The following is a 23,380-nucleotide window of genomic DNA, read 5'->3' as shown; positions in this document are numbered from 1 at the left end:
TTACAGATACACACACACACACACACACACACATGCACTAAAGTGCGCACACTCCTCACACATTCATAAACATGCTTCATACACGCACACACAGGTAACTTTATGTGATTTTAATTACACCTACACACACACACACACACACATTTTGAAGTTAAAGGGCATAGTTTGAAATCTCTGAAGAATTTGCCCCCGTGGCCCTTTCAAAATTTCCCCAGAGGAAATTTTCTAGTTGTTTGTTTTTGTTTCATTCTTTTCCATTTAATTATTTGTGTATCTTATTTTAAAAAATATATTATTTACTTCTATTTTATTTTTGCATTGTTTATCTTTCTGTAACTCGTTTCTTCTTCTTTGTAACTGTGCATTGTTTTGCTGTTTGATATAAAAAATGTAAAAAAATAATTATTAAAAAAAAAAGTTCTGACCTCCCACCACGCGGTGGCGCACTACGATTCCCAACGCACAAATCATGGACTTTGCTGTCGCAGTTTCCTAGCGTGCAGGTTCAAAGCACAAACAACCGTGTATCGCACAAGAGACGTTCATATCTGTGAACTAGTTTGACTTTTTTACAAGACATAACCTCGTGGAACAGCAATGGGACGTGAGTCGAGGTAAGTCCGGGTTAATTTGGTTTGTTTATATTCCATTGAATCAATTGTGACTAACTTCTGTGGCTGCTAAACTTAAACGTTTTGGTAGCTCATTTCGATTAGCATGCTAGCTAAAACATACAGATAGTGCGCAGTAACCAGCAGTTCACCTCATTCTAGCCGTAAAATATGAATTAAAAAGTTATCTTTGATGCAGTTGTCATCAACTATTTGTTAGCTAATGGGAGTATTATGCTGTTTGTTCCTTAGACACTACAGAAAGCGCTCCGCGTCTCGGGGACGGTCAGGCAGCCGATCGAAGAGTCGCTCCCCGGACAAGCGCTCCAAGAAAGACGACCGAGACAGAAATAGGAGGGACCGGTCACGGAGCAGGGACCGCCGCAGGTCCCGGTCCAGAGACAGAAAACGAGCCAGGTGAGTGTCCCACGCTATTGTATTTTGACGGCGCTTGAGTGTTAAAGAGAAAGACCGCAGCAGCTTACACTTAAACCAAGAACCCATGCTGACACCAGTGGAACAAACACTTTAAATCTTCTAGAATCTCCCATATTCAGCTTTATGCTTCACCTTAACTTATTAAATCCCTAAGCGACATACACTCAACACCCTGGTGTGGTGGTCATGTGGCTGTAACAAGAAGTGACTTCTCCAAAATGTGAAAAAGTAGCTCATTTCAAAAAGCTTATTTTTTGTTACGAGGCTAAGTTTAAACCCATTTAACAATTCCAATCCGTTAGTAAGATGTCCTGTATTGCATTTAACTTGTTCTGACCATATTTCCAGAACAAATTAAAAATGAGATAAATGTTATGGAGATGCAAACAACTAAAACTTGAAAACAAATCTGAAAAATAATTTGTTGTTAAACAGCACTATTATTGTTATTATTAGTGTCTAGTTTTTTTATTTTAAAATAAGTAATATCAAAAACATAAATACCAAAAAATGCCCAATGTATCGTATATGTCACATCACAGATCTTTGACAACCCAGAAAATCCAAATAAAAACAGCTGCAGTTTATTTTAGGAGAGGCGGCATATATTTCCATAAAGTGTAAAAATCCATGGTATATATTATAGGGCTGGGCGATATGGACCAAAAGTCATATCCTGATATATTCATGTTGATATACGGTATATATCCCATATTTTTATCGCAAAGTGAGCGCAAATTTTCAGTCAAAGCCAACTATGACATGTCACAAGTAGTTTTATTGAAACAGTTTATTTAAGTGAACATAAATACTGTAACACAACAGGAGTACCTTTAAAAAAAATAAAAACTCTATAAATTGCACATTTAAAGAAAAACATATCTTAAATAAATAATAATAATAATAATAATAAAAATTATTATTATTAAAAATAATAATAAATATAAAAAAAGCCTAAGAAATAAAATATGCCAATATCTTTCTGAAATAAATATATTTATATGAGAAAAGAATAACGAGCATTATAAAAGAACTAAATATGGCAAACCCTAGTAAAGGCAGCATTTATATATAAAAGGGGAAAAAATAACTATATTGATATATGTGATATGGTCTAATTCCATATCACATTTAAAAATATATCGATGTATTTTTTTGTATCAATATATCGCCCAGCCCTAATATATAATAATATCACTCATTATTTGAGATAACTTCAAATATGAAATTGTCTATGTGAAAATGTTCTCAGAAGTGAAGGAGACCAATATTATCTCCCTCTTGTCATGCGTGTTTTCATTTCATATGTTTGCCTTTGTTTCTAAGGCGCTCCAGGAGCAGAGAGAGGAGGAGGTCTAGAAGCCGAGACAGGAGGCGGTCGGGCAGCAGGAGTCGTGCCCGGAGGTCCCGATCTGGTAGTCCAAACAAGAGTAGGAGACCGGATGAAAGGTGAGGCTTCTTTGAAAAACACATCAAACCTTTCAAGACAGTGAAAAAGTGACAGCTCAGGTCGGCAAAACCATGTTCCTGTTTTTCTTTTTGTCTTTATTGTTATCTTCCCTACAGGTCAAGGAGCAAGGAGAAAGACAGCGTTGATTCTTTATCTGACAAGAAGAAGATAAAGGAGGAAAAGGAGGATGAGAAGGTTGAGGATGTAAGTTCTATATATTCTGTTTTTGCTAACCTCTAAAAAGGCCACTACATATAGGGGACTATTTCTGATCTTTCCTTTGTGTCCATGCAGCAAGACTTTGACCAGAATAAGCTTGAGGAGGAGATGAGAAAGAGGAAGGAGCGTGTCGAGAAGTGGAGGGAGGAGCAGAGGAAGAAGGCCATAGAAAACATTGGAGAGATCAAGAAAGAACTGGAGGAGATGAAGCAGGGCAAGAAGTGGAGCTTAGAGGATGACGATGGTGAGAAAGCAAATTCTATTAACGCCCCAAAATGTACCAATGGATTATTTATTTTAGTTGTCAATTGAACTTTTCATAATTATTTCCCACCACATATCGATGCTATTTTTTTTTTACCATTGTTTACTTGGTAAAAATAGAATGCAACAAAGTATAGGCTATTATTTTGGATTCTACAGTTATTTTAATGAGCTAATCAATCAAATCAAATCAAAATTGCTTTATCACTGAGGAGAAATTCAGTTGGTCTGTTAGCTCTTGAAGAATGAGACAGCCTGATGGCTGTAGGATGCGCCAGGATGGTTTTTCTTAAGAAAAAGAGGCAACTCTGCCCCTTTTTTGTAGAGAGCGTCAGTGTTTAGGGACCAGTCCACCTAGATAGTTATAACTTGGCACCACCTCGATGTCCACCCCACAGATATTCACTGGCTGAAGAGGGGGCTTGAATCTGCGGAAATCTATGATCATTTCCCTAGTCTTTGAAGTGTTCAGTAGGAGATAGTTCTTGTGACTCCAGTCACTGAAAGCTTTTATCAGATCCTTATATTCAGATTCCTGTCCATTCCTGATACACGCAACAATAGCAGTGTCATCCGAGTACTTCTGGATGTGGCAGGACTCAGAGTTGTATTTGAAGTCCGCTGTTTACAGTGTGAACAGGAATGGAGCCAGAACAGTCCCTTGTGGAGCCCCTGTGCTGCTCATTAATGTCCCAGAAACACAGTTCCCCAACCTGACATACTGTGGTCTTCCTGTCAGGTAATCTGTGATCCAGGAGATAAAGGAAAACTAAACTCCCATCTCTGTGAGCTTGTTTTTGAGTATGTTGGGTTAGATGGTGTTGAATTAAAGCATTGTTTGCATTGTGTACATTTATACTTAAGTCAATTAATTCAAATTAAGTTTTTATCAATTCATTTACTTTTATTTGCTAACGTTTCACTTGACCAGTCCAACCAGTCCATAATTGACTCTTCATTTCAGATGATGATGAGGATGTTTCAGCTCCAATGGAGGCAGATGATGACGAAGATGGGGAAGGGAAAGGGGAGATGAAAGATAAGGAGATAAAGGTGGAGAAGAAAGAGGAGGGGGAGAAGGAGGAGGAGACTCCCATGGAGCAGCAGGCTGAGGAAGACGATGTGGATCCTCTGGACGCCTACATGGAAGAGGTGAAGCAGGAGGTGAAGAAGTTCAACATGGGAGGCATGAAAGGAAATGATAAGGTGAGTACAGGTGGGAAATACTACTTTAGCCAGGAGACAAGTCCCCTGATGTTTAATATTGTCAGGAATATAAATAATAACTTTTATTTAAAGGGACAATCGGACTAGATGTCGTCGTCTTTGTGAGTGTCTTGCCAGGTGACATGCATGTTTTTTTTCCTCTTCAACAGAAAGGAGCAATGACGGTAACCAAAGTGGTGACAGTTGTTAAAACCAAGAAAGGACCCAACACTCACAAAAAGAAGGGTGAGCTGATGGAGAATGACCAGGATGCTATGGAGGTGAGTTTTTCTTTTCTTTTTTTTTTAGCCCTTATTGCTTTCTGAGACTCTCATCAGGCAAAAAGCATGACAATTTCTTCAAGTTTCTTTACTGTGAACAACATCCAAAATGTATCTGATGTGTTTGACAGTATTCATCAGAGGAGGAGGAGGTGGATCTGCAGACGGCTCTGACGGGCTTCCAGACCAAACAGAGGAAGGTACTTGAGCCTGTTGACCACGAAAAGATCCAGTACGAGTCCTACCGCAAAAACTTCTATGTGGAGGTTCCTGAGCTCGCCAGGATGACTCCAGAAGGTCAGTAAACTGAACATGGGCATTTGAGAAATCTGATGTGAGAACCTCTTCAGAACTGAGATTTTTAACATAAAAAGTGCCACATATCCCCTATCATTGCACTCTCGTGATTTCAGTAAATAGGCTGTGTTGTACAGACATTTGTACAGGATGTATATATCCAAATACAGACTGAACAGTTTATCAGGCTGATATTGGATTATTATTTATGACTTTGGTATCTTAATACCTCTGAGTACAGACTCAAATATTTAAAGTTTAATATAATTTAAGTTAAATGCTTGATTAAGTTCTTGTGATTTTCTCACACCAGATGCAAAGACAGTTTTTAGCGTGGCAGGAGTATATAAAAAGTCAGTGCAAAGATCCAGACTGGCTTGTAACGCAATGATGCACATTACGTGATGCAAGATTTGTGTGACTCTGTGTCACAAAAGCCCATCAGTGTTGAGATTCTACTGCATAGCAGAGCCCTGATTGATCTGAACTCCATTTGGAAAACAAGCATTTTAAAAGTCATGTGCGCATTGTCTTGACAGATGATATGAATTCTGCTCCTTCTTTTTTTTAGCAATTGGCATCATGATTTTATTGATGTTATCTCAGCATCCTTTTGATCCATTTATTGCAATAAAATCACAGAAAAATCTGTTCATTTTAAGTTCATGTGGCTGATACATCAGGGTAAATCAACCTCAGTCTTGTGACTTGCTAGATATAGTGAATATTTATTGACCTTGACACACCAAATATGAAACTGCCACTCTCAAAAGAGCTGCAGCTGAGTCAGAATGCCTGTAGTTGCTTTCCATGTGTGACATCTGGCCATTGATAGCTAACAGGTCATCAAACTGGGCACTGGTTAGCCTCAATCATCGCTGGAAGCAGCAGTCATCAAGGGCCAGTTCCTGGAGAAGGCAGTGAAATGTAATAATGTACTCTGTGTGTGCCTCGAGCTGCTGTTATGAACCCAGACACAACAATGTTTGGTTTTCCAACACATCTGGGACTTTCACAATGACATGTTGTCTGTATTACCACCGCCATGTCTCTGCAAAGTCACACAAATAAACACTGATGATCCCACTTTTAAACTTTTGCAAGTATCACAAGGCAAAAATTCTCTTTGAGTTTGGCGTGAGCACAGCACATGGCTTGTTTACGTACTCTCTTTTGTAGTCGCCCTTAAACATGATTAAGGATTTGAAAGGACAGTATTAACTCATTAGGAGCTATCATGCCTGTATACTTCTTAGTTTGGCCTTATTGAGCATTAGTGTGATCTGTTGAAGTAAGACTATACTGCCATATAAACATAATCACTGCCTTTAGCATTCAGAATGTGTCTCTATAAACCTTCACTAACCATGCAATGTCTTTGTTTGGCTGTTTTTGTAATCATGCAGAAGTGAATGCGTACAGGCTGGAACTGGAAGGCATTACTGTTAAAGGGAAGGGTTGTCCCAAACCCATTAAGACCTGGGTGCAGTGTGGAGTGTCTATGAAGATCCTCAGTGCAATGAAGAGGTGAGTCTGACTTTGCTGACTGCTAGCGTGATGGACTATGATATTTTATGGAATTTAGCAATGATGTTGCTAATGGAGCATGTAAAAAGATCAGTTACAAGCAAAGATAGTAAGGCATGCAGCTTGTGCAAAAGGGTGATTTAGGGACATGTGCAGAGAGGAGCAACAATCTTTTAAAGGTCAAATAAAGTAATTCATATTGAACTGGACATGAAGTTGCGGGTAATACAGCAGTATCAATCATAAAACATTATTAAAGAAGCATTTGGCCAGTGTGTGTACCGTAACAAATATATTTCTCTAAAAAGTATAACTACTGTTGTCCCAGGCAGTCTGCTCTTTGAAATGTGTATAAAATGTGTAATAACTAAATGAAATTGCATTAATCCTTTTTTGGATCAGTGAGGTTCAAGTTGTACATGACACTTGATTATTTCTGACCAGAAACCAACACTTAACATTCATGATTATGTCTTCCTCATAAATGTACCCAGACATAGCTATGACAAGCCCACCCCCATCCAGGCTCAGGCCATCCCCGCCATTATGTCGGGTCGAGACCTCATTGGCATCGCTAAGACCGGCAGCGGGAAAACCATAGCTTTCCTGCTGCCCATGTTCCGACACATCATGGACCAAAGGCCCCTGGAGGAGTCTGAAGGACCAATAAGTAAGAAATAGATTAATGTTTTAATGTTAATGTTTACAGAAAATGTTCTTGTTTCTATTATAGTATATCCAAGTACAAAAGAAGTACTACTACTAAAGAAAGTAAGAACTTGGATTATGACTTTGGCTAAATGTAGGTCAAAGGAAGACTAAAACAGGACACATCTCCACTGTTATGCTTCCACTGCATTTCTCATCTTCTCAAATAGCCACTCTAAAGTAATTCAAGTCCATGTTACTTCAGTTAATGCTCCTGGCAAATAAGTTGCATCGAACCTTTGACATTTCAAGATGTAAAACTTATTTTCTATTCACATCCTGTTTTTTTTCTCCCAGCTATAATCATGACCCCGACCAGAGAATTGGCTCTGCAGATTACAAAGGAGTGTAAGAAATTCTCTAAACCGCTGGGACTCAGGGTGGTGTGTGTCTATGGAGGCACGGGTATCAGCGAACAGGTAAACACAAACACGAATGTTATTCCCTTGATAAATTATCTAACTAGAAGGCTTTAGTAGAATTATATGCATGTTATATGATTTATCACAGACAACATGTGCCTCATTCATGTCCTGCTTTTTATTTACCTGCCCATTCATAATTACATAAACTGTGTTAAAAAGCAACAGAGAAGGCAGAAATATTAAACTCAGAGCGTGCACTTCATTTTCTTTCTTTTTTTTCTCCTTTCGTTAAGAATAATTCTAAACCCATTTGCCTCATGAAGGACAAATGAAAAAACACACATAATTGTTGTAGTAATGCACAAGATGAGAAGACGAAATACTGCTAACTGCTGAAAATAGTAATTGGTTACAGCCCTGGGGTAGCCTTGGGTACAATGAATTAGACTTTATGATATGATATAACAGTGTGCAGGGCAAGTAAGCACAACTATTTTTGTTCAGCTGTTATATTTGAACTTTGAACATCGTGTCAATATTTTCAGTTGTTGTTGTTGTTGTTGGCGGCTTCCAGATTGCTGAGCTGAAGAGAGGAGCTGAGATCATCGTGTGCACGCCGGGGAGAATGATTGACATGTTGGGGGCCAACAGCGGTGAGTTCACACACTTTGACTCTCTCACTTGTTTATTCTTGTAGGCTGTCAATGCAAATAAGCATTTTTGATGCCTTGTGAGCCTTTTGTTGATTACCTTGCATGGAATGTTACAATATGATAAACTACATAATTAAACACGTCAGTACCACCTACTAAACTGTTGACATTATTTGACCACCCTTGGGATCAGTCATATCTACAAGACAGTGGTGTGTTTCCTGAAGATAAGGGCAAGTACAGGTAGGTGGACCTGGTGCTGCCTCCGTGGTTCTTCAAACTCCAAGCCAGAGAAGATCAAAATGTTTGATTAGTGTGTTGTAACGTCTGTTGATATTATGTTATATTGATGCACAACCAGGGTTCTACAGTGGTTGTTTTATGAAATGTACTCAAATTCAAAAGACACACATGCATTTTGATATTTAAAGCACAGAGAGAGTTTTCAAGTCGTTTTCACTGATCACGCAACTGTCCTGTCTCGATCTAATTATTTTTAATTTGTGGCTACTGAGAATAAATGTCACTGTAGAGCCCTGTACAGCACTGATTGCATACAAATGTGAAGAAATACTGTGTTTAGAAAGCTGTAGTTATCGTATTTACTGACACTTATTGTACATTGTGTATATCTTTTCCGAGCAGTTATTATGAGAGAGGGTTTTTTTGTTTCCACACATGCGAGGTAATCTGTAATATGTTTCCCTTGTAGGTGAAAAGACGCTTGGTCAGATAATGCTTGATGGGGCTCCATCTCTTGTAGTGTATCTTGAGGCTGTTTTCTGAGTTTTACAGGTCCCTCATGCCCCTGAGATGGTACGCAAGACCAGAGACAAGCGAAAGCAACACTTTTAAAATATAAATCAAATAAAACCCTGGCTGCTTAACACTAGTCCACAAGAATGAGCTGAAGTTAGGATGCCTTGTTTTGTTAAATAATGTCAAGTAGATTTATTATGAAAAAGGTGCTGTGTGTTTGCTAGATTAGTTTGTTTGTTGAAGAATGCATGTGAGGACTGGCTTTTTTTGAAGTTGACCGTTTTCCCCATGCTCCTCCCCATTGACGTGTAGGTCGAGTCACCAACCTGCGCAGAGTTACATATGTGGTGTTGGATGAAGCTGACAGGATGTTTGACATGGGCTTCGAGCCACAGGTGTGTGTCACTGGGATTAATACCTCATTTTATTGTTATATTATTAGATTAATGTATTTATTTAGAAATACTTTACATTGCATGTTTGGCAGCCCCAGTAAGGAAGCACAAACAGACATTTATTGCCATGAAGAATAATAATACAAAGTTATGGGTGTATAATGGCACAAATCTAACAATTGTAAAAGGAGTGCATCTCTGTCCTTCAATTTTTTTTATTTTTTTTTTACATCCATTCAGTGATTGACTTGGCACTTTGCAGATGGTTTGTTGAGAATAATTTCTGTGTCCGAATTGGTTGCATTTTGCCTTCTGATGCTGACCTCCACATGTTGTCTGGTTCCACTACCAGGTGATGCGTATTGTGGACAACGTGCGTCCAGACCGCCAGACGGTCATGTTTTCGGCTACCTTCCCCAGAGCCATGGAGGCGCTGGCTCGTAGGATCCTTGCCAAGCCCATTGAGGTCCAGGTGGGAGGCCGCAGTGTCGTCTGCTCTGATGTGGAACAACACGTGGTAAATCATCTAGGTTTCCTCCGGTTCTCATTGAAAATGATTTATTTAAAGGGAACATTTGGTTTCTTTGTCCGCTATCTTGACATACTCCAGTATTTTACTTAAATATTTGTTAAGACTGTCCTTTTTTCCAAATTTATATTGATAACCCAGTCCAAATCACACTCCTCATCATCCACCATCACCCTCTCTCATTTTCTTTCTGTGTTTGTTTCTGAAGCTGGTGATTGAGGAGGACAAGAAGTTCCTGAAGCTGCTTGAGATTCTGGGTCACTACCAGGAGAAGGGATCGGTCATCATCTTTGTAGACAAACAGGAGCATGCTGACACATTGCTAAAAGACCTGATGAAAGCCTCGTACCCCTGCATGTCTCTGCACGGAGGTAAGGAGTCACATTAGTGATGCACTGATTACAACTTGTTGATGGTTCAATATTTAACTGAGTTTGCCAAAAATCCAGATTTCTGACAGTAAACGCTACAGAAATGTCATCATGTCATTTGTTACCAAACATTTTGATCTCAATATGACAAATTAAGAATAAGGCAGCTATATATCTGCTGTAGCAAAAGATGAATCGGAGTTAATTGATTTCTGTGCTTTCTGAGCTTGGGAGAAGTATATACTTAAGAAAAATCTTATCGGAGATGGATAAGTAATCAGATGGTGCCTACAGAGAGCAGCAAAAATCAATTGTGACATTTTGCTACTTTTTATTGTGATATTTAAAGTATGTACACTATACAGTTTGTAATGTAAGGTCTATTACCAGCCAAAAAGGGTCAGTTTGTCCTTGTTTGTGTGACAAGTGTGAATGTTTTAAGTAACTCTTACAGCTGCATAATGAATAAACACCCTTACTATCAAAGGCTCTGATTCCTTCCTTACCATGATTTATGTTATGTCTAGTATTTTGTCTTTCTTATACTACTTTCCTGTGTTGTTCTTAGGAATCGATCAGTATGACAGAGACAGCATTATTAATGACTTTAAGAACGGAGCCTGTCGTCTGATGGTGGCCACCTCTGTGGCAGCCAGAGGCCTGGATGTCAAGCAGCTCATCCTGGTGGTCAACTACAACTGTCCCAACCACTATGAGGACTATGTCCACAGGGCCGGACGCACAGGCAGAGCAGGGAACAAGGTCAGTTATTAGACTGTGTTTGTTTTTGGTGCCAATTTTTAATGTATTAAATGGACTGGTCATCTCTCTGTTAATGATTTTAATATTTCGTCTTGTTCCTTCTTCCAGGGCTATGCCTACACCTTCATCACAGAAGATCAGGTTCGCTATGCTGGGGACATCATCAAAGCCTTGGAGCTGTCAGGCTCTCCTGTCCCACCTGAGCTGGAGCAGCTTTGGGCCTCCTTCAAAGACCAACAGAAAGCGGTAAGACTAGTATAGAGAAAGAGGGGACTGACACAGCTATGATTGTGTGTACATCAAAGCTTCATTCTGATTTCAAGCTGCACTAGCCAGCACATACTGGCAGCTGGAGGTATTTTATCTAAAATATCAGTATGAAAAATAATGTAAAATATGTGAATAAGGCAATTTAGAAAGGGGGAAAAAAAGCAGTCCTTGTGCCCTTATTTTACACTTTCTCTATTTTTCCCTTCCCTCCTTCATCCCTGCAGGAGGGTAAGACCATCAAGAGCAGCAGCGGCTTCTCAGGAAAAGGCTTTAAGTTTGACGAGACGGAGCACGCCTTAGCCAATGAGAGAAAGAAGTTGCAGAAAGCTGCTCTTGGACTGCAGGACTCTGACGATGAGGACGGAGCCCTGGATGTAAGAAATGTTGCCATTTCGCTGTTAATTACATGAGTTTTGATTGTTGTGTGAATTGGCAACACTTTCATGGAACAAAATGCAACAATTTCTCAGCGTCATATTAATGATCTATTTATTTTGTGGCAACTTAAGTTTGCCACCCTCAGTTCCATTTACAAAATCATTCTAATTAGTCACCATTTCAACCCATATTAATCATCCCCCTGCTTCTTCCCCTCCTCAGATTGAGGAGCAAATCGAGAGCATGTTCAACTCCAAGAAGAGGGTGAAGGACCTGTCTGCTCCCGGGGCAGCCACTGGTTCTGCAGGAGCAGCAGCCTCAACAACAACTGTCCCAGGAGGGCTGCCAGGCCTCGGACCCACATCTGCTGGAAACATCCAGAAACTGGAAATGGCAAAGAGACTAGCGCTCAAGATCAACGCTCAGAAGAACCTGGGCGCCGAGGCTCAGGTACGTCAAACAGAGAGGAAATGCACAGGTGTTCAGTGCCAGACGAGAGACGGAGAGGAGTCTCTAAAAGTTCTGATCTGATGATCTGTAAATCATCACATATTGTACTTAGTGATTAAGGGCAGTTGATTGTCAGTTAGTTGTCCTTTCGTCAGTTTGACACCAACGTTTGGACTAGGCAAAACATGTTTACACCTAACCATGAGCCAAAAAAAAAAGTAAATTAATTAAATACTTGATTGATTTTCACCATTTGTATTTTTGCAAATCTTAATAACTAATGAAGTCCTTCGTAGCACAACATACTGCAATGTAAAATATTATGTTTTAAAGGCTCAGTGTTAATATGAAAATACGAATCTCTTGCTTTTTATTATAATTATGTGCACTATTGAATTAAGACTATATTCTAAAAGAATTCATCACAGTATATAGTTACACTGGTTGTTATCTGTGGTCACTGCCCTGCAGGTTGTTGGTCTAAGTAGCCATAAACTTAAGAGCCCTTCAGTTCCTATTTATTACTCTTCAACGTGTAATATGCAACAGTTCTCCACCTATTTTATAATTTTTTGTCAATTATTTCAGATTTTTCGTTTAGCATTTTTATTGCTTGGTTTGTTTCATGTGTTGTGTCAAGATTAATTTCCCCCACATGGACCAAATAAGATCAAACTAGTTTTGTCTTCTTGTTCAGGACGTGATGCAGCAGGCCACCAACGCCATTCTGCGGGGCGGCACCATCATGACACCCTCTGTGTCGGCCAAGACTATTGCAGAGCAGCTGGCGGAGAAGATCAATGCCAAGCTGAACTACACCCCCGTGGAGAAGCTGGAGGAGGAGCGGCAGGCGGCTGAACAGGCTGAGACCGTCAAGAGATACGAAGAGGAGCTGGAGATCAACGACTTCCCTCAGGTCAGCAGAGCCAGAACGTTCAGCAGATTCCTGTTTATTTTTATTAATCTTTATTTTTATGTGCTAGGTGAGGTTCAGTGTGTACCAATAGTTGTACTTTGATTACTAGCCCCTGTAAGTGCCCAGGGCAACAAAGGGGGGGAATATTTTCAAATCTCGTACAATTTTTCCTTTAAAAATATTTTGTTTGAATCTTAAATTAAATTTTTGTCGAACACAATTCCACATGACAGCAAATGTTTTTCTAGGATTGTCAATGATGTCTTTATTTATTCCCAAAAACTTCAAGCTTCAATTCCATCTGTTCTTCCCCAGACGGCCAGGTGGAAGGTGACCTCTAAAGAAGCTCTGCAGAGGATCGGTGAATACTCTGAAGCCGCCATCACAATCAGAGGAACCTATTTCCCTCCAGGCAAAGAGCCCAAGGAAGGAGAACGCAAGATCTACCTGGCTATTGAAAGTATGTGCCAGGCAAATGATTTATGTGTTAAATTTTGAAAGACTTTTACATTTTCAAAATGTGGCTCCTACTACTTCTCTCAGCAGCCTTCCGGTTCTGAATTCTCCTATTTTCTTGTTTTTGACATATACTGTATATTAATGCTGTTTGTTTTATAGGTGCAAATGAACTGGCTGTGCAGAAAGCCAAAACCGAGATCACGCGGTTAATCAAGGAAGAGCTCATCAGATTAGTAAGTATCTTCTGTTTCTTGAAATCAACATCTAGTACTGGATCTAATGCTCATTTTGGAGCAGGAAATGTAAAACAAGACAAGTTTTTATTCAGCAAAAATCTAAGAAAGATGTCGGTTAATGTATTTTTTTTCTTTCATTTCAGCAAAATTCCTACCAGCCGACGAGCAAAGGCCGGTACAAAGTGTTGTAGAAGAGAAACAAAAGCTTGCTGGAGGAGTTTCCATCATCAAACAGTTTCCTGTCATCTCTACAGCTTCTTTAAAGTGGTTGAAGATTATTTTAGTCTATATTTTTAATAATATTCCCTACAAAGACCTAAGTTTAATGTATGGATTCATTTTTATTTTCCATTCCCCCCCCCCTTAGTTTTGTCTGGGCTTCACATGAGTAACCTGTGATTTTATACCTACAGATCATAAATAACAAAATGCCGAATGCAGATATGACCTCCAATGTCATGGAACCATCACAATCTGCAATATGTTTTTTAAGTATAAGACACATTTTCTCTCAATGTTATTTTTGGGGTCAGATTTCACTCTGTATGTATAAGCAACATCCCAACCATAGTCTTTCTCTATGAAGAAATAGTCAGACAAAAGATGTTTTTACTTTTCTGCACAATAAAACGATGTGTTGCTATGGAATACATTTGTCCAGCTCTTTGTATTAATATATCTGGTAGATATATGGAATATGAAATAATAAAAAATGGCAAAAATACATCCTGAAATAAATAAAAGGCATTAAATGTATGAATAAATATATAAGTTATTATTTTGGCATTCATTTAAATATTTATTGCTCATTTATTTCATAGGCTTGGTTATTTATTTTATATTGACTTAAATGGCATTCTGTATACTCCTGCCTACTGCTTTAATTATTCAATAGCCTCTGCTTTGTATATTATTCATCAGTAGTGGAGTGCTGTTTGGTAAGCATTGAAAATTGGATTATGGCTCAATTTCAAGACAATAAAATAAAATAAAACAGTATTTTTGCAGCTTTATAAGATGCAAATACACATTTCTGTGTATTTGAAAGTGAAACAGCGTTTGAATGTGAAAGGTTCAGGAGGGGATGGAGAGAAAAACCCCTCTTCATATCCCCTCTTTGGTGATCTGCGCATGCTCAGACTGAGCGCCCGTCTTATTAATTTTTAATGGAAAATGGCTGCGTTTCTTATCCAAACCTCTGGAGCTGGGCAGTAAAAAAAACACGTCCAAACTGCGTCTCTTTGAGGTTCACACCGAAACAATCCGATGTGGTGATTAAACGCCAGCAAGCCGACGTCCAGTGGTGCGAAAATATTTTGGGGAAATGGATCGACTCACGGTCTGAGGGATGAAAGATCATTTTTCTCCTTAACCCTTTCTGCACCGAGATCTCCGAACAATCGAGGTACAGTAACCTTAGTGCTAATGTCGGTGTCAGGAGGATGTACTTTGATTAATTATATAACCTAAATGTTAGTAGTCGAATCGGATGCCTGCGCACTTTCCGCTCTTTTGTTGAATTTAAAACCCATTCTTGAAAAGCGTTATCCGGGCCAAAACGAAGCTAAATTCAGCCGTTTGTGTTGTAACGTTTCAAAGGGGCAAAGTGACACCGAGAGAAGGAGCTTTTGTCACCAAAGATGCTCAATTCATGTGCATATTTTTTGTGAATGGATATTACTACAGAGTGTTTGTGATAGTAAAGCACACACCTCCTCGCATCCCCGTGTCCTCTGCAGAAGACAGAAATCTCATCAGCAGCAGTCTGTCCTTTTTAGCCTTCTTCAAATATTTATAGCTTCATCATTAATTATGAGTACTGTATTGCTGAAATTAAAGAGCGGTTATGAGTGTAAATTAGAATATTAACTGATTGTAATAACAAGGTTGTGTATATGATGCTAGTAATAAAAGAGAAAGTAGCCCTTTCACTTGTGCCTTCCACAAGGAGGTCAGAGGTCAGGGTCAGTTGCCCACAACTGGCTGTGACAGAGAGGTCAATGCTGCAGACCCCCACCATCAGCATATTGCTAAAAGGCATAGGCGTATGTATTGGGGGGCATGCAGGGGACACGTCCCTCTTAATATTTTGAACATGCATTAAAGCTTCAAAGTAGCAAAGCAAGGGACTTTTGTTTTGACAAACTGCTAGAACGCAGCTCATAGCTGCAACAATACGTCCTGTAATGTAGATGGTGATAGTATGCAACCTTAAAAGCAATGGTTGAAACTTTGCATGGTTGCAGCAAGTCACATGGTTAAACTGAAACACATCATTGGAATATGATCATGCGCAATCTACGTATTTTTATTAAGGGGTTCGTATGATTTCCTATGAAAGCTTTTGCAGCATGATTTGTATGACATCCTGAAAAATCTGACTGCAACACATTATTTACATGTGAAAACCACTGTACTTCTGCACTTGCCAAAATGGTCAATAGGTGGCGCATGATCATAGTACACCTCAGTTCTCGCAGCACCCAAACAGCACCTCAGTGGAAACCAGCCCTTTATTTCTCACACTGGTTTCTGTAACCCTCTAACATCACAGCTCTAGTTAAACTTCGTTGTATCCATATTATATGACGCTATTTGACCAAGCGACTCTCCTTGGGTTGAAGCAGGAAGTACCATGATACCCTTCATAGTGGAATGCAGAAAATGCACCAATTGCTGCATAAATACATACATAATATAATATTCACCAAAATGCAATAATCATGTGCAGAAATCTCTTCATGGATTATAACAGCACTGATTTAACACAGATAATTTGATACTTTTGTGTGCTTGTAACACTCTTGCAACTTATTTCCGCCTGCCAGCAGAAGATGATGCGCCAGGTGACAACCAGTGACTTCTGCATGAATAGCAGGCCGTCATGCCTAGCAGAGGACAGCCACCACCCTGCCTCCCACTTTGACCTGTGCACCCAGGCCAGCAAGTTCTACCCCCCTCCTCCTCCATCGGCCCTCCAGATGACGTTGGCTCCCATGGTTCTACCCACCCAGAGCCACAAGCCCATGGTGTGCCCAAGACAGGAAGTGCTCGTGGGCTCGCCTGGGAAAATATCCAGCATTAAAAGCAACGATCAGGCATCAGAGGATGGCAAGAAGAAGAACAAGGCAGCCGGGAAGTCAGGCAGACGCGGAAGGCCTTTGGGAACCACCAAGCTAGCTGGGTACAGAACCAGCACAGGGCGACCCCTCGGCACCACCAGAGCTGCAGGGTTCAAGACGAGCCCGGGAAGGCCGCTTGGTACTACCAGAGCGGCGGGGTACAAGGTCAGCCCCGGACGGCCTCCCGGCAGCATCAAGGGCCTCTCTCGCCTCAACAAACTAGCTTATGGTAGCACGTGCAGCGGAGCGGCTTTCCCCTATCCGCTACCACACAAGGAAATCCTCTGTGAACCTTCCTGCAAAGAGAAGACAGTTTCCCCTCACCCTCCATCAGTTGAATAAGAGACGCATGTATACAGGTTTCCTGCCTGATATTGGGGGGTGATTGTAATCTTTTCCAGCCTGCTGTGAGGCTGAGAGGAGATTTTCTATTATTCGTGTTGGTGTCATCTGTGTGCCTGCCACCTGATATAATACTGTTAGTTTTTTCAGTGCTACTGCTGGAGTGGGAGGTTTGACTACACAGTGCTGTTGTCTTGGGAAAAGAACAATATCAGATGTTCATTGAGCAAGGAGCTTTTATCTTTCTAACAACTGTAGTGGCAGGTTGTGACACATGTCATTTCTACTGTGCTTTATGTAGCATTTAACACCACTGAATGATCGTTGAAACATTCATTTTAAAATGTTTCATTACTGTAAACAATGGAAACCATCGTGAGAAGATTGATACCCACTGTTGTGTGAACTCTGTTGGGACGAACTAAAGTCTGTGTGTTCATCACACTACAGTTTGAATTACATATTAGCTCTTGTTCTTGCTCTCTAAACAAACAAACAAAGCAAGAGAGAGAGAGAGAGAGAGAGAGAGAGGAGGACAAGTAGCAACTTTTTCTTTGCAACAAGAAGGTTTCTTGAAAATGTGTTCTTTATTTAAAAAGCAAAATGTTATATGTAGCACTTTTTATGCGTTACATTTGTAAAAATGGACAGAACAGCTGGGGGTCAAGTGCCTTGCTTGGTGGCACTTCAGAGACAGATGTACAGATAATCTTCCAGGCTAACAGAACCCCAAAACCCAGATCCCTCCAGGATTAACACTAGAAAACATGACTCCTGCTAACGATGTCTTACTGTTCACTCTCTTATTGTCACCTCGAGAAATGTCTACATATTATTTGCATGCAAATGTCATCAAAGCAACTGGGTCAACTCACAGATTGTTATCCAAGTCCGAAATAACGTTTTTGTTTTTTTTACTAAAAGTATAAAACTAAAAAAAATGTATATACATTGACTCAGCAACTCAGTCCACCTCTTTCTTATAACCTGCTTACAATTGACCAATTTGTACCCTGTTCGACTATGGGTAAACGTTTGGATGAACGTTGTTTGAATGTTCTGCTTGGTACTGGATCGCTCTTCATTACAGTTAAATTTATCATTGTTCATCTAGAGAGTTCAAAATTCTGCTCGGTGCAGAAACTTTGTTAGCTGATGTAGGTTTTCCTTCTATGATTTTTGTCAGCGTGCCTTTTTTTTTTTTACACAATAATCCAAATTTCTCAAAATTGTTAATGTTTAATTTTGTCTCAACACAAACTTGCTGAGCTGAAGAACTTTTTGTTTTAAATTAGCAAAATTCCCATTAAAATCAAGAAAATACCTAATCAAAGATTAAGTAAACAAGCACCCAATCAATTCCATTTGATATTTTGACAGTGATTCTTGTTGGTACAGGCACATTTTGCTTTGTTAAAAAAAATCAGCTGTCTGTTGGCATATTTAGAAATCATCAACATCTGACCAAAATTTTGTCCCACTACCAACAACAAAATATGACCCAATTGGGTCAGGTGAGTTCCTTTGTGGCAGTTTTAATATATTTCTGATACAAAAGGGTGTTTTGTCACATAGTAGGGAACGTCTGTCACCCAAAGAATCATCTGTATCTTCTGTGTTATCCATTAAAACATTATGGATTGAACATTATTTAAAGAATGCATACTTAGCTGTCAAGCAACATTCAAGTATTAATAAAGATTTGTCCTAATGGAAGAAGCACATTGATGATATCCAAATAGCTCCAACATGAATGTGTGGCTGAATGCACTAACTATGATTGTTATGGCAGTTACATTGTATTTCCCCAAACTCTCTTAACTACCAAACTATCTCTTTGTTTGATTTGATATTTGTGTGACAGACCGTTACCCCAACTAAAGCTCTTAAATACTTTATTTGATTTTTTTTAGCAAGTTAAAATGTTTTCATTTGCATTTAATGCTGAATCATAAACAAATGAGACCATCACTGGCAACCCATTGCTGGTTGCCATGCTGTGTTTTTACACTGTGAGCTGTAGATGGTGTGCAAGCTGCTGACAGGAGGCGCTGTTCTTCCACAAGAAACAGACAAAACTGTCAGAGGAAAGAAGTGGGGGGAAAAATAGCCCCTTTCTATCACAGGTGTGAGACACACATCATTTGTTTACAATGATCACACTAAAATATATGATTTTAGGTATTAGGTATTAATTAAGTTTTAATTTGTACATTATAAATCAATATTTTATGTCTTGATTTTAACAATGAAAAGGACAAATTGTGTCTTTTTGTTGCTGTTTATTATGTTGTTTAGGTACATTTGTCCCTGCCGATCAGTGTAATCTGGCTGTTGGGGAAGCTGGTGTTTTTCGTGAAATGCTAATGTAAAAATAATTTAGCTGAAACAGACAGAATGAAAGGTGGAGTTGTTTTATTGGTTTAATATTTTTGTCATTAATCAATATGCTTAAGGCAATGTAAATACAGTAGACCACATTAAAGACAAGTATGATTTACGTGTCCACTGTATTGTATTTAAGTTTAATTGACCGTGCGCAAAAGCTCGGCCCCCTTAGTTACTGTTGCTATGCGCCAAAAGCTTCCAGGACAGTCAGCAGCCACAGAGCAGACAGGCACTTTCCACAATTTCACAATTCCTTGGTGAGGTAGGCTGCCCATTAACAAAATGCTACAAAGATTAAAATAGGCTCATAATGGCCTGCTGGGACGTTGTAGCACAATCCACAAAATTTCTATCATTGGTATGCAACTATAGTTACAAACACCTCATCTGTAGGCTGCACTCTAGAAAACATGTAAAATAAGGTGTCACTGGTGCCCAGATGGTAAATCATCCATAGCACAGACTGATGTAGCATGTGCTATAGGCAACATCTGTATTTTTACTTATTGTGAAGGACTGAATAAATACTGTACCGGACCGGGTTTACCTTTAGTTAGCTCATGTTTGCTAGCTATAGCAGCTAAACTTGGAGCAGTCATTTGTGTGTCTGTTGATCTTGGAGATATTAAGTTGGGAGTTGGCTCTCCCACACTGTTTAATCTACAGCCAGCTCGCTCCCCTTTTTTTCTGAGTTTTGGAAAAGGGGAAAAAAACGACTCCTCCTGCTAAACTCTTAGGGTAACTGGTGTCAGATTTACAAATCCCATATGCACATGTTTCACCTTGCTGCTCAGAGCTCAATGCATGACTGACCTTCTTCTCCTACTTAACGGTTGCTAAGGCTATGATTGGAAGGAGCGTTAGGGGGAGTAGTTTTGCGAACAGTCAATTACTTAAAATGTAAATCTTAAGCTTTGCCCTAATGAACATTCAGTTTTTGGTATTATTCACATACAAGCATTTCAGATACTGAGAGTGAAGAAAAAGTGTAGCTTCACAGACCTGCTCTCACATGATGAAATATAAAATTGTTAAATTTGGTGCAATAATCTGTTGTATGTATGTATTGTACTGTGGAAACTTTGATACTATCACTTTTTATTATTGTTGTATTTTTATACTTGTGTACAAGGCCTTCAATCACTTGTTTTGTTGACGTGTGTAGTGTTAACAGACTTTTACCGAAATGTCACATCCAAACATCCTTTTCACCCTCCTTTACCAAAGAATATGACGTTATCAAACTGTAGGCATTTATGCTATTTGATTTAAATACAAATATTCCAACATCTCACAAAATAACCTTAGCATGAAAGGTACTGTGTAAATGTAAATGTACATGAAAAGGCACTTGGAAACCAATATCCCATTAAAAAGAGAGTGTGATTGTTTGAATTAGTGAAAAAAACAACTTTTAACTGTGGCATCAATCTTTTGAATGCATTGTAAATTGCTACACATTGGCAACATTATCTTAGTTCCTTACGTCTTATTGTATTTATATCATCTGTTATTTAACTTTAAAAGTATTTCCATTTTTATATATAATTCCTATGTAGCCATATTTGATATTTACATAACTAATCATTTTTTGTTGAGTTTTTGGATGACATGATGATGACGCATTTTAAAGTTTGTGTATTTTATTTAGTGTTTTTTATTCATTTTTATTTTATTTATTTTTTTACTAATTTTGTTTGTCAGGCTCCAGATGCATATGTTGAGATGCAACTGTTTTTTTTTTTTTTCAGAGAAGGCATGTTTACATGTCACACTATAAAAATCACAGACACTGTCACACTGTGATGTCTTACTGAGACGCTATAGACCCTTAATGTTGCGAGTAACACCTGTCCGTATCCTTCTATGACAAGTCAACATGTCTGCTGTGAAAAAAGACATTTTTTTCTGTCCTGCTTCATCTTTTAGGTGGCCTCTGTTCCATTGCTTCTGCAACTGACAGGTTCAGTCAGAAACTTTTATAAAACATCCTCAAACTGTCACTATATTCTGGGACAGATCATTTGTGGGGGGAAAAATCCTGTTTTGCCTACAACCAATCAGAGCAGAGTATTGTGATACTGTGGTCAAAGTGTAAAACTAGGTAGCGCTGATCAAATATGAATCAAAATTATGTAGCTTCATTGCTTATTTGTCATCAGAATCTTGCAGATGCCATTGGGAGCATTAGGAGTCAGAGGAACAGGAATTTTTTTTTCATAGATTAAATGTCAGGATATAGTGACAGTTGATATGACAAAACGTGACCTATTGAACTTTTTTTAAACATTGTGTTTATACCTATTGAACGTTTAGCAGGATGTGGATTTTATTCGTCCATACTCTAGTTCAACTGGATATTTACTCTTGTACAGAAAACCATCTTGTCTTCTAAGAAATTAATTCAACAGCTCTAGTTACCTTGAGGTTTTAACGGTGTGCTGGTGGAACAATGGCCTCCATCCTCTTGCCCCTACTTCTGTGTATGATTTATATTGTCAAATCAACCAAAATTTTGATTTAAAATGTTTCCATGAAGGTCTCGTATTTGTGGGAAATTATGTTAGGTAAAGGTAGCTAAAAACATAACTAATAAATTAGGCCTGTTTTACTTAAAAATTGTTCAGCTAAACTGCATTGTCAGGAAACCAAAAGTCAAAGTTGACTCAATTTAACTCACTTATGTAAATTAACTTATGTAACAAGCACACTTTATTTTTAACCCAAACTGTGATGTTTTGCTACTTTAACCTATCCAACTTGTGCTTTTGACTAAAGCATACCAAATAGCCGGGGCTTTTTTCCAATTTACAATATTAATCCTGTTTAAGATTTGAATCCAGAAGAAAATGTGATTACCTTGAAATGTAATTGACAATGCATTTCAATTGTAGGGAGATTTATTTAACCAGTAGACAGCGTAAAACTATAATATTCAAATTATTATCAGTTGAATGAACCACATCATGTTGAGCAAGGTTGTTGTTTTTTTTTTTGGAAAGGGCTGGATCTACAAATGTGAATTTTGTAAAAAAAATTTTTTAAGTCAGTGGATATTTATTTAGCTTAGAATGTGGGCAGAAACCTAAAACAATATGTTTTCGCTTTTTTGGAAAAAAAGCCCATTGAGTTCGACATGTTACTGGCACAGAGGCTAACTAGGAGAGGCACCTCAGGGCTCCTGAAGCTTTGAGATGGTAACATTTATTTCCATAAGAATACCTGAAAATCACAACAGTTTGTTTCATGTTATCTCAAATATTTGGCTTCATGCACTGTTAACAGATTTGTTCTGAACCGTAAACATCAGCAGAGTACTGATGTATTTGACAGCATTATTTTCTAGAATATGGACAAGATGTAAGAACTTAATGTTTTTTCTTGAATTGTGTTTACATGATGGAAGGCAGTGACATTTTGAATCTTGACCCTCTCAGGAGGACATCACAGAAGAGTGAAGACATGATTATGGAACCTATAATAGACTTAGATTAATCTAAGATTTTTTTTTCTTTTTAATATTCCCATTGTTAATATTTCAAGTTAAATCAGTGTGCAGGAATTCATAGTTTTTGTTATAGTCCCCTTTTTCAATATTATTTTTCTCTCTTACCATCATCAGCATTAAATCAACATGTGGTCTGTTGTCTGTAGATTATTTCAGAAATATTACCTCACATTTTGAGTGTTTTTGAGACGACATGAAGCCCAGTTATTCCTGAAGTGTGATTGGCGAAGCCTGTTAAGCTTTGTATAATTCCAGTTTTATTCCTGCATGATTGTTGTGGAATGTTCAAAAGTTGTGTAATAAATCTGAAAGTAACACATTCTGCGGATATATTGTCTTGAAAGGATTTTCCTTTACAAAAGAGGCAACATTTTTTTGGCAGACGTGATTGGGATTATGTGATTTTTGCAATATCATTACAACTGCAGTAACGTTTGCAGTACACAGCAGCATGTAGAGAACTAAATAGTAAATTA

At 38.6% G+C, this 23,380-nt stretch overlaps 2 protein-coding genes across 3 annotated transcripts; both read left to right on the top strand.

Annotated features, from left to right (window-relative positions):
• Positions 1-118: 118 nt before the first annotated feature.
• ddx46 (DEAD (Asp-Glu-Ala-Asp) box polypeptide 46) lies at positions 119-14,192 on the top strand. Its single transcript, XM_059352007.1, has 23 exons — positions 119-614; positions 864-1,028; positions 2,376-2,498; positions 2,616-2,703; positions 2,794-2,962; positions 3,947-4,188; positions 4,359-4,469; positions 4,601-4,766; positions 6,173-6,293; positions 6,788-6,963; positions 7,299-7,420; positions 7,941-8,019; positions 9,091-9,173; positions 9,526-9,690; positions 9,911-10,073; positions 10,642-10,835; positions 10,944-11,081; positions 11,330-11,479; positions 11,706-11,933; positions 12,631-12,849; positions 13,165-13,309; positions 13,468-13,541; positions 13,688-14,192. Exons 1-23 carry the CDS (start codon positions 598-600, stop codon positions 13,733-13,735), a joined length of 3,186 nt encoding a protein of 1,061 aa, XP_059207990.1. The 5' UTR covers positions 119-597; the 3' UTR covers positions 13,736-14,192.
• A 523-nt stretch (positions 14,193-14,715) lies between these two features.
• c15h5orf24 (chromosome 15 C5orf24 homolog) lies at positions 14,716-23,232 on the top strand. 2 transcript variants are annotated; one of them, XM_059351852.1, is made up of 2 exons: positions 14,716-14,949; positions 16,376-23,232. In XM_059351852.1, exon 2 carries the CDS (start codon positions 16,379-16,381, stop codon positions 17,006-17,008), a length of 630 nt encoding a protein of 209 aa, XP_059207835.1. In that variant the 5' UTR covers positions 14,716-14,949; positions 16,376-16,378; the 3' UTR covers positions 17,009-23,232. The 2 variants fall into 2 exon arrangements, with proteins under 2 accessions (XP_059207835.1, XP_059207834.1); XM_059351851.1 differs by having other exon boundaries at positions 16,373-23,232.
• The last annotated feature ends 148 nt before the right edge of the window (positions 23,233-23,380 follow it).

Source organism: Centropristis striata, chromosome 15 (genome assembly GCF_030273125.1).
Source record: "Centropristis striata isolate RG_2023a ecotype Rhode Island chromosome 15, C.striata_1.0, whole genome shotgun sequence".
Classification (NCBI taxonomy): Eukaryota; Metazoa; Chordata; class Actinopteri; order Perciformes; family Serranidae; genus Centropristis; species Centropristis striata.
Note: the sequence above shows the minus strand (reverse complement) of the source record. Positions and strands in the feature narration are given on the sequence as shown.